General features: G+C 45.2%; 1 protein-coding gene across 8 annotated transcripts in view; it reads left to right on the forward strand.

Moving 5' to 3' along the window:
- GRIA3 (glutamate ionotropic receptor AMPA type subunit 3) overlaps positions 1-7,642 on the forward strand; it is a 144,500-nt gene extending 136,858 nt beyond the window's left edge. For 2 of the 8 annotated variants that reach the window (XM_015626431.2, XM_015626428.2), the window contains 2 exons: positions 6,507-6,754; positions 7,343-7,598. In XM_015626431.2, the coding sequence (XP_015481917.1) occupies positions 6,507-6,752 (246 nt within the window). In that variant the 3' untranslated portion in view covers positions 6,753-6,754; positions 7,343-7,598. Of the gene's footprint in view, positions 1-4,255; positions 5,433-6,506; positions 6,755-7,342 lie in introns of those variants that run through there. The other 6 variants (XM_015626432.2, XM_015626433.2, XR_001521400.2 and 3 more) reach the window with 5 other exon arrangements.
- Positions 7,643-14,054: the final 6,412 nt, after the last annotated feature.

Below are 14,054 nucleotides of genomic sequence, written 5' to 3' on the forward strand. Positions count from 1 at the left end.
CTCAAACCTCTGAACATTTTACTTTTATCAAAGCAACCAAACAGAGGGAAAGATCTGGAAACCACACAGGGGAGATGAAAAAGAATCCCATCATAAATTAAAACATGGCAAAATAATGAAAGCCACCTAGGAAAGGGCTGAGGACTTCATAGGATATCCCATACAGTGCAACAACAGCAACATAATTAAAATAAAACAACTGGAAAGCACAGAGGTATCTCAAGAAAACTACAAGGAAATGGAATTCTTTTGAGACAGAGCTTCAGAAAATGTGGAAATGATCCTCTGAGGTGGACAGCAAGAGAAGCAGGTGTCTGGTGACACAGCCTTCCCATGCGACCCAGACAAGTAATTTAGTGTTTCCATTCCTCTGCCTCTAAGACAATTCTAAAAATCCCCCCTCAGTCAACCAGTGCCAGGGCAAGCTATGAAAAATCCCCTTCCTTGACCCAGCAGCCATTGCAACTAGAAGAACTCTGCAGTTCCCTCTGCAACAACCAACAGAACACTTTGCATCTTGGTGGCCTTAGGCTGGCTGGCACAGGCATGGCACTGGTACTGCCCAAGGGACCTTGTTGGGACTGGCTGGGTGTGAGCTGAGGGGGACACAGAGGATTTGTGTTCTTTGGGCACTATTCAGTACTGAGTGAAAAATACCGGGATCCAGACATGGCTCTCTGCACTTCCATCAGGATCTTGGCCAAAGCCATGACTGACTCTGACTGTTGAATTGAACCAGGCTAAACAGCTACTCAGAGATGAGCAGTGGGAAAATGCATCAACAACCAGGCTCACTTTCCAACATACCTACTTACCTTGGGAATTTGGGATTTGAGAAGTCCATCCTGCACCAGCTCATACTGCATTCCTGAAGTGCTGGACTAGGGGTTGCAGAGGCACCTTCTCCCACCCTAAGGTTTCTCAAATCCTGGTGCAAAGGAAGCAGCTCATGCATTAGGAGGTTTTGGGAATTTTCTGGAACCAGGCAAAATTGTTCCTGATGAAACAAGCAGTATTTAATGCTTCACAAATTGGTACCTTTTCTTGCACATTGAGAGGGTGTCCTTGCTCAGGTACAAGGTGTCCTGCCCAGTGAAGTAGCTGAGCCAAGGGAGGCTGTGAACTTGCTCAGGCAATTCTTCAGGTCATCTGTGTGCTGGGGGTACAGGACAGTCCAAGGCAGGGAGAGTCAGCCACCAGCTACTCTTCTATGTCTGACTTGCCTGCCCTGCTCCCTCCATACATGACCTGACCCTCTGGTACCAGCCACATGCTCAGCACCCATGCCAGGCAGGATGGGGACAGCCCCAGCATCAGAGAGCACCCTGGCATGGTGACAGTTCCACCAGCATCGCCTGAGTGAGTCTGAAGCAAGGAGTGACTTCTTGGCACCTGTCTGCCCATCCTACTCAGCCCCTTGTGCTAGGACACATAGCTAGGACAAATCACCTCTCTTCTTCCCAGGCTGAGGGAGTGTGGTACCTCACCTGGAAAACAGGGCTGTGACAAATGATAATGAAAACCCCAGTTTAGGCAAATTCCCGTCTGTTTAGTTAAGATAATTTTAGTTTACTACTTTTTTTTTTTTTTGGCAGTTGTGTGTGTGCAATTAGCTGCAATCTTGGCTTAAAAAAAAAAATAAAGCACCCTAATTAGCATATTAAGCCTCCTCATTTCCCAATACTGTATAATGTTGTGAAAGCTAATCTATAATGTATTGGATGTTATGCAAATTCTCAGTACTCCGGATAGGGTTTACAAAGGCATGCAAATTAAAAATAGTGTTTGAAATAGGACTGGGGGGAGGGGAAAATTTGCACAATAAAATATGCAGGTAGGAGGAAAGGTGTTTATAACCTTCTTCCTATTGTTTATGTATTCTCAGCTGCACAATGCTTTTCAAAGCTGAGAGATGTATTACATAAAATCTCTCCAAACTGAATAGTTTTTAAATGAAATTTAAAATGAGAGTACTGTTCTCTGAGCAATAATTCACCCTGCTCTCTGCTGGGACTTGTAACAGGAAGGTAAAGGCACTGAGCTTTCACTGGCTGGCTTTGCAGGCGTGCACGGCTGCTCGTAGCGTGTTCGTCTGGGGGTCACCGGAGGTCTTGGCACAGCCCAGCAGCCCAAGAGGGTCCATGGTGGTGGCTTGGCCAGGACCTGGCTGCTCCCTGTTGGTGTAACTGAGTGGGGCAGGTGCGTTACCTGCACCCCCAGGGTGTTGGCAATGTCTTGGATCATGCTTTGATCTCGTTAATGTTTTACAGCCCTACCTGTACGAGGATGCAGGCGTAGCTGCAGCACAGCTGGCTTTTTAGGATGCCCCTGGCTCCTGGTGGAGGAGCTCTGCCTATTGCCAGTGCTGGGCCTGCAAACACAGTCTGTCTCATGTGTCTTGTCACTGCCATCCATTGGCTGTGTCCAGCTGAGTGTGTACAGCCAGCCCTGATTGATACTTAATTAGATTACAGCTGCTGCTTTAAAATAGCCATTTTATAAAAATAAAGTCTTGGCTGGTGTCAAACTGAGCCTTGTGCAGGCCAGGAGTGAGTGGTGCTGTCTCTGCTTGGACAGCTGAGAGGCAGTGCTGGCAGTCCTGTTGCTGGGACCAGTGGTTGTCCCCACCTGGATGGCTTTTCTCTGCTCTTGCCTCCCTGCTGGCCTGGGTAACACTACATAGGGTCATGTCGGAGCAGCCTGTGGACATTCAGCTCAGGAGTTCTTGAATACGATTTTTCTCATGATACCCCATAAGCTTCCTGGGCTCACCTGCCACTCTCCTGCCAAAGGACACTGAGCATCTCTGAGAGCTCTTCCCAACATCAGCCAGCAACAGTCTCACAGCCACCTCAAAAGCAGCTTTTTGGCAGATGAGGAAACAGGGCTTTTCTTTACCAGCTACTTCTTCCAGCATCTTGCCCTGCCCCAGACATAGCAGCGCTCAGTCATTCCTGTTGCTCAGAGTTGTGAGCCCTCCCAGTCTGGGGATGTTTTCCTAAATGACACTGTGCAATTTAGCTTATCTTTAAGATGTTTTGTATAGGTCTTACTCCTCTTTCTCCTGAGTCTCTTCTGCTCTGCAGACAGTCAGGCACTTTGGGCAGGGGTAGGAGGCAGGGAGCAGCAAGAGCCAGACATGAGGCAGACATGGGCTGAGCTCCTGCATCTCCTCTGCTGACAGCAGGCCTTGAATGGACCCAGAGCAGGCTGTGCATGTGTCTGCCTGGTGTCATCCTGTGCAAAGTGGCAGAGCTTTGCTGAGGATAAGGACACAGCCCTGTGTGGCTGTGGAACAGGGGATCAGAGCTGTTCAAGCAGGAGCTGGAACTGAAGATGTTCCTTACACAGGGAGCCTGTCTCATGGAAACAGGCAGGAAAAAAAATCAAATCATCACATAAGGAGGAAGTGGAAATGACAAAGCCTAACTGAGAGCTCCTCAGGTGCTGCTTCCCATGCGGAAGGGGCAGATGAGCTCAGCTCCTCTGGGCTGTGGGCTCTTGGCAGCACCAGTCAGCAACTCCGTTTATCCTGCCAACATTTCCCACCCTGGGCACTTTCAGCCAGCGTTCCCATATTCATTAATTTGCTTCATAGAGGTCTGCATTTACTCCTTTTCTGCTGCAGTTCCCTGGACTGGGGGAGTTGGAGATGCAGCAGCTCTGGGGTGTGCAGCCGAGCACGATGCCTCTGAGCACAACCCCTGCAGCGCCAGCCATGAGAGCTGGAGAAGCCAGTGCTAGCAGGGAAGTGGCTGTGACAGCTGGCAAAATCCCCCTCCATGGATCCAGCCTGGGGGTTTTTGCTTTGCAGTTGTGCAGAAACTCACCAGGCACGGGGGCTGCCAGGGATCAGGGGCTACAAACATTGTTCGGCCGTGAGAAGTCACAGTGGCTGGTGTGGGGGCATCTGTCTGTTAGTGCAATAGGGGGGTACTGCTGGATCAAACCCACACAAATCTGTAAAGCTACTGAAAGTGCCTGTGGGGCACCAAAGTGGGAGATTGGCCTTGCTTTGTTTCTACTGCCTTCATTTAACAGTGAGTGCCGATTACTCAAAGCGATATGGGCAGGACCTGGTAATGTAGAGATGCTCTAGTTTTAACTTTAAGGGGATGATCCAGTTGCCTGCAGTGTAAATACTTTGTGGCCAGGAACCCTGCTTTATCGCTTTGTATAGTTTTGAAGTAGTTTAAAGATTGAATAACATAAAATAACATAATATAATGTTATTTATGTTATTTCCCACGTGAAGAACTCCTGTAAACCTTGCAGTATTGAAACTCAGTGAACAAGGCATCTTAGACAAGCTGAAAAACAAATGGTGGTACGATAAGGGTGAATGTGGAGCCAAGGACTCCGGAAGTAAGGTCAGTCACTGAAGGTCTTTTTGTACTGATTAGCAATCACATTTTGACCCACTGTTTGTTTATACCAAGAATGACTTTCAAAAATTGCTATTTACATTTTGAAGGATGAAAGAAAAGAATAGAAAAAAATAAGTAAGTCTCAGAACATGACAGCATATTTCTTATATACAGTAACAGGCTGTAGTTGTAAGTATGTTTCACTGTGTGAGTATTTTGCTAGAAACATGCTAAGAGAAGCCCCCAAAGCCTTTCAAGCTGGTGTCTTCATTTAAATGTGCAAGTTTTAGCACAGTCACTGTCTATTATTCAGGCCAGCATATTTTCTTATTTTTATTGAAAAAACACATTTCTGTTTCAAAATTATTACTTAGGTTCTCTACATGTCAGTTTGGGAAACAGTCACATGCTTGCTAAGGGCACAAATTTTCAGGACAGACAGCTGATAAGGAAAAAGTGCTCTTCCTGCCTTAATTGCCAATTCATTTTGAAATTGGTTGGATAAAAAAAAAAATATCTAGAAATACTAATGGTTAATCATTACCTAAATATTGTATATTCCTTTTTATACTGTTTTGAACCATTTTGCTGCTGTACTATCCTGTCGTCAACCAGTCATGCTATGGGGCTGCCCAGCCTCATGCAGGACCACTGTAGACCCTAGGACAGGTCCCACCCCTGAGGTCAATTGGCCCAGTAGCTGGACACTTAAATTGTAGGGAATATTTATTTACACCATTCAGTCAAAAGGAGGATTTTTATTTTTTTTTTATGCTCATAGACCCACTGGGGAGAAAAACTCTGTAAAGTGCTGGGCTTGTTGAAGTGAAGGACATTTTCAAAGGCACCAAGAGGAGGAGGAATCCAGTTCCAGCTGAAATCGGTCGCAGTTGAGTGCCTAACTCCCTTGGTGCCTTTGGAAGTACTCTCTGTAATCATTCAAACAGAAAACTATAATTTCAAAGCACCCTTTCAGTGTCGGAGGACATCAAGTTTCAGTGAAGCCAGTAATAAAATTTCATTGATTTCAGTAGGGCTGGAAGTTGCTTAGGGCACAAGCCAGTAGCTGTCGTAGTAGATAAATTTGGGATCATGGGATATCTGAACACACAGCAGCTGCCAGAGGAACTGTGATTGAAAAGAGGTATAAATGATTAAGATCTTTAGTTTAAATGACAGGTTGTTTGCTACAACCACACATACCAAACTGCCTGTGAAACACGCATACAAGGTAGATGATATTTTACTCTGATTATATGCAAATTTAGCTCTCCCTAGCGAGATTCGTTAACCAAGCTGTGTCAGCAGCATCTTCTCTGGGCACAGACAAATTTCTCTGGCACCTGCCCATCCACCCAGCCAGTGTGGCGTGGCAGCCCAGCCAGCTGTGCCAGCCAGGAGCTGTTCCTGCCCACAGCCACCCCCCCATGCAGCAGCAGAAGGGTTGCAGCTCTACTTAATCCCATTCCAGAACCCTGTTCTAAAAAATGCAAGCTTCTCCCCATCTGACATGTATTGAAGGAACATAAACCCTGACCAGTGATTTTTGTGTCACAATATCTGGTTTCATTCAATAACTCACTCTACAGAAGGTGCTAGTTTATTTAGCTCAGGGCTCTGCTGTTTGACCTCTAAGTAACTGACCATCTTTCTTTGGTGGGCTTTTTTCCTTAACTGTTGTAAAAAGGTAGTTAAGTTTAGCAGCATCTCAAGAATTTTACTTACATTGGCCAAACCCAAGTGTGTAGTGGTTTGGCTTTTTCTTTTCTAGTTTCGACATGGCCTTCTGTAAATCCTGTTGTTTTATGCAGCCACCGGCAAACTTTCCCCCAGTGCCTTTGCTACCAGGGATGCTCGGCTGTAGGCAATCTTGCTCTGGGACACCGAAGGCCTGGGGAAGTCAGTGGCCAAAAAAACCTCATTGCCTTGGAGTCAGCCAGGGTTTCACAGGGTGGAGGACAGAGCAGTCACTGCTGTGCAGCAGTGGGGGATGGGGGGACAGCACTGGTCCATGGGCCAGACACTGAACACCGTGAGTGTAGCTATTCCAGCTAGGGCTAATGCAAAGTAGCCTGTTGTCTGTCTGTCTGTCTGTCTGCTCCTCACAGCAGAACTAACGGCGTGGCTCGTTTCTCTTAGGACAAGACAAGCGCTCTGAGCCTGAGCAATGTTGCTGGCGTGTTCTATATCCTTGTGGGAGGCCTGGGGCTGGCCATGATGGTGGCACTGATTGAGTTCTGCTACAAGTCTCGGGCTGAGTCCAAGCGAATGAAACTCACCAAGAACACGCAGAACTTCAAACCTGCTCCCACCACCAACACCCAGAATTACGCTACCTACAGAGAAGGCTACAACGTGTACGGCACAGAAAGTGTGAAAATCTAGGGGTACGGCTGCGGGCCAGGAACAAAACCCCTGGGTTTTCTTCTTTCATTTTTTAGCTGTCCATGCTATCCTGTTGTGTGCACCAGGGTGCTGCTGCAAGAGGCTTTTGAAACACCATCTTGTGGTAGTTTTTAAGTGTCAGTCATTTAAATTTCTTCCCTAATCAGAAGTAGGATCAGAAAGGTACCATTCTGTTTTACACACAGAGGTAGCTGGCTTTGTGAAGAAGTGAGCAACTCCTCTGTCTAGCATCATGCTAGTTCAAATGAAAGTATTTTGTTAATTGCTTTAAAAATCACTATAATCGGAATTCTCATCTCTCTTGTTGCTGATCTCTTCCTCTTTGTTTTGTAAGCTATAATCAGGTCAGGTAAGTGCTTTTAGGAAGTTTCCAAAGAACTTGCAATAGAACCAAACCTTCTGCACTAGAATTCATGATTTCTAAAGCAGGAAAAGTGAGCTGAATTGCTGACAAATGATTCTGAAAAGGCCTGGTTAGCCCCTTGCCCACAGTCTGTTCCCCTCCATAGGTTGAACTCCCCTGCCCCTCATTGCCAGGCAGTGATTAAATCTTTCTGGTTTTATTTCAGATCTTCACCCTGACAGCATGCAAGACAAAAAAGCAGCAGAGAATGTGGCTGCTTCATGGATTTGGACCATCTGAGCCAGTTGTACTCTCTCCGAGGTGTCAGGCATGACACGCATTGATGATGGTGCAATGTACTTTTAATAGGAAAAACTGGTATTTTTTCCTTCAGTGCCTTATGGAAGACTCTGAGACTCACAACAATGCAAACCATCACTGAAATACTCTTGCTTTGCTTCAAAGAAGTAAAAGAAAAAGAAGAGAAGAAAAGGAAAGGAAAGGAAAAAGAAAATAGAAGAAAAAGGAAAATAAAAGAAAAAGGAAAAGAAAAGAAAAGAAAAGAAAAGAAAAGAAAAGAAAAGAAAAGAAAAAAGAAAAGAAAAGAAAAGAAAAAAGAAAAGAAAAAAGAAAAGAAAAAGAAAAAAAGTAAAAACATATGAAAAGGGAAAAGGAAAGGTCCTTTGTTACTTTCAAGGTAACAAGATACTGGTATGTGAAAAATAAAAAAATTCTTGTAAAAAAGACCAGTGCAACAAAAGCCATTCTTTGATACCACTGCACAGTAACTGAACTTGTGTCCTGAAAGCAACCGCAGCTGGTTTCATCAGCCACCCCAGTCGTATCAAATTATGAAACTCCTCCTGACACAAAGCCTCAGAAATCTGCTGCGTGCAAACGTGGACTGGCCTGCCACTGCTTGTATGAGCTGATGTCAAGATGTTTCTGTATTTACTTACAGTGGTGTGATTTTATTTTTTTTTCTGAGCCACTTTAACCTTTCCAGCTAATTTGAGCAATTCTGTATAGCAGCAAAAGGTGTAACACCTGAAGGAAAGAATCCATGCGTTCAAACCAATTAAGGTCAATGACTGTGAACCTGTAAATCCAAAAATAATTTGTGGAACTGCATGTCTTGCTTCCAGATTAGTAAATTAATTTCTTGACAAGGTAGCTAAAGTGCAGACAGAAAATATTGCATTCCTTTTTTTTGTTCTATCATCAAGCATACCTACAGGTGCTTTATTAATATGTCATTGCGTGGCTTTTAAAATTATTTTAAAAAAAAGGAAAAGCCACTTGCTGTTTAAGTTTAGACCATATATCTCTTTTCTTGCTGTGCATTTGCATTTAAATTCACTGTTTAATATCAAGCAATGAAGCAAGAGAAGGGGAGGTTAGTTTTTCCTAGGCCTGCTTCTGCTTCTCCCCAGTTCTCTCCCACCAAGCACCGTGCTCAGCTAATGCTTCTCAGTAATGGTCCTTGTAAAACAGAAGCAAGGAAAGAGGATAGTAACTCCAGTTAGAACTGCAGTTCCAGAGTAATAGTAAGCAATCTTACATGACTCCTGCTAGTACTGTTATATTATATCAGCTCCTGCCAACTCTTGTTTCATGCCTGGTGAAGGATGCTCCTGTCCCTGCCTCTCTGTGAGGAGGACACCGCGCTCCGGCCACCTCTGCTCCAGGACGAGCTCACTATTACTCACATCCAACGTCTTAGACAGCAGCAGCATTCCAGCCTTGAACCTCTGCCTGGAAACTACTTAACTTCATCTCTAAAAATAAAAATCACAAAAAAAAAAAAAAAAAAAAAAAAAAAAAAAAAACAACAAAACACAAAACTTTAAACATATTGTCAATCACATGGAAAATGTTTAATGGAATATCTGCATACTAATTACCTCTAATCGACAATATGTATTTTCCGTAGTTTATGATAGAGTTTTATTTCATCAATAACATACAATGAAAAAGAAACTCATTTAAATCAGTCTGACCCTTAGGCGTTTAGTTTGCTGATGATAGATTTGAACTTTTAATAGGATTTAAACACAAAACAAAAAAAAACAAAAAACAAAAAAAAAGAAAAATAAAGTCTTGTTAAAAATATGTATTTCCAACAAAATGTAATATAAAATCATTTTAAAAGCTCATAGGAGAATAATTTATTGTTCTAGTTTTTAACGAGATATTGACAAAAATTTGTTTTGTTTTCATTTTCTTTTCATTTTTTTCAAATTCTGAACACAATCACGTCCCCAGCAAGGGTGAGCTAAAGCTGTGCAGTTATGAGTTGTATTTAAAACAAATGTTTTTCTTAAAAGGTGTATAAAAGATGTATGTTTATCAAATCAATTTTTAAGAGTGGAGGCTTCACACCAGTGAAGGGAGTTTGGTAAATGGTTCGATATTTTTTAGACTTGCATGTAAATCTAAAATGTGTTGAGTGCTTACCAATTCTGGCTACCAACTTCAAGCTATCAGAAGTTTGGCAGTAGTGTCATAATGATTTGTTTTGGTATATTTTTTTAATTTGTTTTGCTTCGGGGGCTTTGGGGGTTCTTTCCTTTTTCTTTTTTTTCCTCCTTTTTTGTTTTTTTTTTTGTAATTTAAGTTCCTATTTTTGGTCGTTGAAACTGCACTTGAGTGAACAGAAAAATTGCCAAGCAAACTAATGGCTGTAAAAGCATAAATTGCATGTGTGGGCATCAATTACTGAGCCTCATTTTGATGAGGTGTTGTACAAAGAGTTTTAATACATTTTGTAAATAAAACTGTAAAGAAAAAAAAATAAAAAGCTTGCTTTTCTTCAGGGGAGAAAGAATCCTTCCCTACTGCTCTCCCTTTGGCCAGTCTGGGATTCTCCTCAGATATTTACCACAGAATCCTGGAAAGATTTCTCTTTGAAGAATCATCCAGTTCCAACAGCCCCACCAAGGTCAGGAGCACCTTTCTCTAGACCAGGTTGCTCAAAGCCTTTCCAGTCTGACCAGTTTAGGGGCCCCACACTGAACCGAGGACGCTGCTGGGAAATGGGTATTTCTGGTTTGCTAACCTCCAAACCACCTCATTTTTTATTTTCTTGCTGATGGAAGCTGGTTGATCCTGCAAGGTGTGAGGTACAAGGAGTACCCTGTGAGGAGCAGGGAAGGAGCCGGGGAGAAGCCTCAGGGCTCCAGCCAGGGTGGGTGATGCTTTGCCCTACCACTGCAGTGGGCAGCAGCATGGGTAAATAAGTTCCTTAAATGTTTACTAAGCAGATGTATTTTCCTGCAGTTCTCAGCTTTTCAGCAATGCTTCTTTAAGGAAAAAACTTTTCAACCAACATTGCAGCTTATCTCAGCACCGATTTTTTGAGTTTACGTCACCCACAATGTGGTTTTTCCAAATCACCACAAACTATGAACTGTGGGGAGTAATCCTGGTATTAAAGAGTTGGTGTGTACCCAAACCACACCCCAGCAGGGCCAGCCTCTCTGGGCCTACCCCTGGCCACATGAGCCTCATGGTCCCCATCAGGAACCAGCTTCCTGGGCTTCTTCCAGGGACCACTGAGGGTGACACTACTGTTAGCACCCAGGGCCTCTGGGGCTGAGCTGGAGCAGCACCAGGCTTCTCTTGAATGACTGGAGATGAAAAGATCAGCTCCTGAAAAATAATAAAAACCCACCAGTGGAGGTCTTGGGCAGTAGTGCCACTGCAGAGCAGGTGGGCATGGACCTGAGTGGTTTGGCCAAAACAGGAGATGCCTGGAGTGTCCCTGTGGCACTGCCTCTGGCTGTGGGGGAAATGGGAAAAATGTATTTGCAGTCACTGGTACTTTTCCCAGCTCAGCACCTGGTGCCTGGCAGTGAGTCTCAAACATGAAGCTGCTTAAGCCCAGCCTCAATCCCTGTGGAGCTGCCACTGGCACTCCTTGTACATGAGTGCAGGGGGAGAACACATGCTGAGCACACCCTGTGTCTTCAGCCGAAGCTCCAGCAACTGCAAATAAGCTCAGGGATAAGCAAGGACTAAATCAGAACAATAAATAATAATTACTCAACTCTAAACCACCTTACGTGGATGAAGGTTTCAGGTTGTCCTGGGTGTAAGCAGGGTTCTGTGCTGAGCACACTGGGCTCCATATGGGACCACCCTCCCCACAGGGCACAGGGAGGCCTCACTGAATGAGCCTATTTCTGTGTAAAGTGCCCACACAATGAACACAGGGAGGCATGGAAAAAATATTGTTCTGTCCTTCAACTTTCATTTCCTGCTCAACATCCAGGCCAATGTGGGTGGGCTGCATTTTTCTAGAGAGCTGTCTTGACCCACTCCCTGCTGCCTGACAGCCACACACAGCCACGGGGGTGAGTTATGCTCCCTTCTTCCAGACCTGCCAAAATGTGTCTGCAAGCAGGGTTCAGTGTGCCCACTGAGCCCCAGCAGAGGCCAGTGCCAGGCTGATGCCAACCCTGCCCTGAGTGAGCAGTCACTGCAGTGCTGCCCTGCCAGGGTCTCGCCAGATCCTGCACAATTGGTGTTAAGTTTTTCTAATAAATATGTGTCAGGTGAAGCAGTTAGGGCCGTGGTGAAGTGGCACAGCTGCACTCAGTGAGCTGGGAGAGCCTGGCCAGCTGGGATGGGGTGGGGGATGGTCTCACATACCACAGGGATGAGAGCCAGGAGATGGTCCAGTCTGGAACCTCCCTGGGCCACAAGGGCAGTGAACAAAAACCTGCACTTGCTACACAGACTCCAGCAATGGCAGCAGGGTTGCATGGCACCCCTGGATTGCTGAGCTCCAACACACCCCAGCATGACCTTGTCTCTAGACTTCTGCAGGTGGGGAATAAATAGGAAAAATTCAGAGTAATGCATCAAATTCCAAGAGCCATCAGTGGCAGCAAATGGACCTCAACAGTGTTCAAGTTTGAGCCTAAAAATCCAAACCAATAGCAGCTCCTTCCCATGGCACACCACACCTAACAACAAAATAAAATAAATACTGTGTCTTTGTGGCATAGATTTTCCTTGCAATGTTTTGTGCAAAGCACTGCAACATTTATTTTTTTAAAATAATTATTCTTTATGGTTACAAAAATATTAATATGTCATGGGTATTAAAATTAAATTACAAAATATCTTTGGTGCCCGTATTCATCATTTCAGTCTGGAAAATTTGCTCTTATTTTGCAGGCAGCAATACATAAACAAGATCTGAATAATGATAGCTCTATTCAATTAACCTAAAGGATTTAAGTACAGAGATAATATTTGCATGGATATTATAAATTTCATAGTAGCATTTACTAAGAATATAATGTATCTGAAATTGGTATCAGGGAGGACAGAGTCCCCAGGAGCAGCAGCATGGTGCCCCTGTGGCACTGCAGCTGCAGGAAGGGCCCAGGCTGGCATTACACCATGGGACAACACCAGCGGTGCCAGGGCACCCACTGCTGCATCTCTCCCAGCCCAGGAGCTCCAGGCTGCAGCCCCAGCACCACATTGGGATGCCCCTCTTTTGTGTGCCCTGTGGTAGGCAGGTTTGGCCAAAAGCTGCCCATCAATATCCCAGTCCTGCTCTGACTCTGTGCTTGGGCTTTCTTGTCTTTATTTCATCAGTTAACAGAGAAATTTGTAATAGGCACCACCACTGCAACAGCATCAACAAAAACAGCTTCCCCTGGGCACAGGCACTGGCACTGGCAGCAGCTGCCCCAGCAGGCAAGAAGCAGCCAGACAGCACACAGTACCCAGAGAGGGGTCTGAGCACAGGAGCTGCCATACACAGAGCCAGTGCAGCACTAAAACCTCTGCCCTTCCCTAGTGCAGCTGGTAAAACCCACTGGAAGCACCTGAAGCGCTGGTTTTGCTGGACACCACAGCATTGGCTGACTGATGTATTGGATGGTGGTGCCTCCGTAGGCTGACACAAGGGGCAGGATAATGAAACCTTGGTGCACACACCAAGTGTTTATTTATTGGTGTTTCTATCACTGAAGTGTTATAGCCCTAAATTACTTACACTATTGTGGCATTTTGAGGATGACAGGACATCTTACAGCAGAGCAAGAGGACAAGACCCTACTCTGCAGCAATTCCCCCCTGCTGAGGACGCTGCTGGCACCTCCCAGCAAACGGGCAGAGCTGACACCTCAGGGTGAACTTGGAGCTGATTTTTAGCAGCAGATGAGGATCAAAACCAGGATGTGTGGTGGCACCTCACCTGCCCCAGCAGACAGTTATGGGGGATTCTCCCATTATTTCTGTGGTTCCAGGGTTTTGTTACTTTGTCCTAATTTCAGGCAGGGAGAAGTTGAAGGCAGCAGTAGAAAACAAGACAAATCCAAAGAAAAATGGCTCTGAGGAAGGGCTGGGTAACTTGGCAGTGATTACTGACCTTCCCTCTCAGAGTGGGGACCAGCACAGGGCTCAGAAATGGGATTGAGCTAGTGACTGGACCACAAAGGGTTAACAGGGGTGCAGACACGCACCCCAGCCTTGATGGCAAGGAGGGGGTAGGGCACTTAAAACCTGTAAAAGATGCACAACACAAACCAAAGCCATGATGCTGGTAATGACTGGTGCCTTAGATAATGTTTAGCACATAAATAAAGTAATTGGCCAATTAATGAGCATGTGGCAGATGCTTGATATGCTGTAACAAGTAGGGAAGGGTATGATGTAACACCAGAAATTGATTAAAGGAATACAGAAGCAGAGCAGAGTGTGGGAGAGCAGTGCCTGGGCCCTGGGCCAGTTGATGTGGGCAGGTTTGGGGGCAGGGCCACAAGAGCAGGGAGAGGAGACAAGGGCTTGGTGCCCGCTCCAGGGCATGAAGGGCCGTGGGGGAAAGGGGAAAACTGTGGGATAACTTCTATTCACTTACAGCCCAGAAAACCAACCATATCCTGGGCAGCATCACAAGAAGCATGGTCAGCAGGTTG

The sequence above is a fragment of the Parus major genome, chromosome 4A (genome assembly GCF_001522545.3).
Source record: "Parus major isolate Abel chromosome 4A, Parus_major1.1, whole genome shotgun sequence".
NCBI lineage: Eukaryota > Metazoa > Chordata > Aves > Passeriformes > Paridae > Parus > Parus major.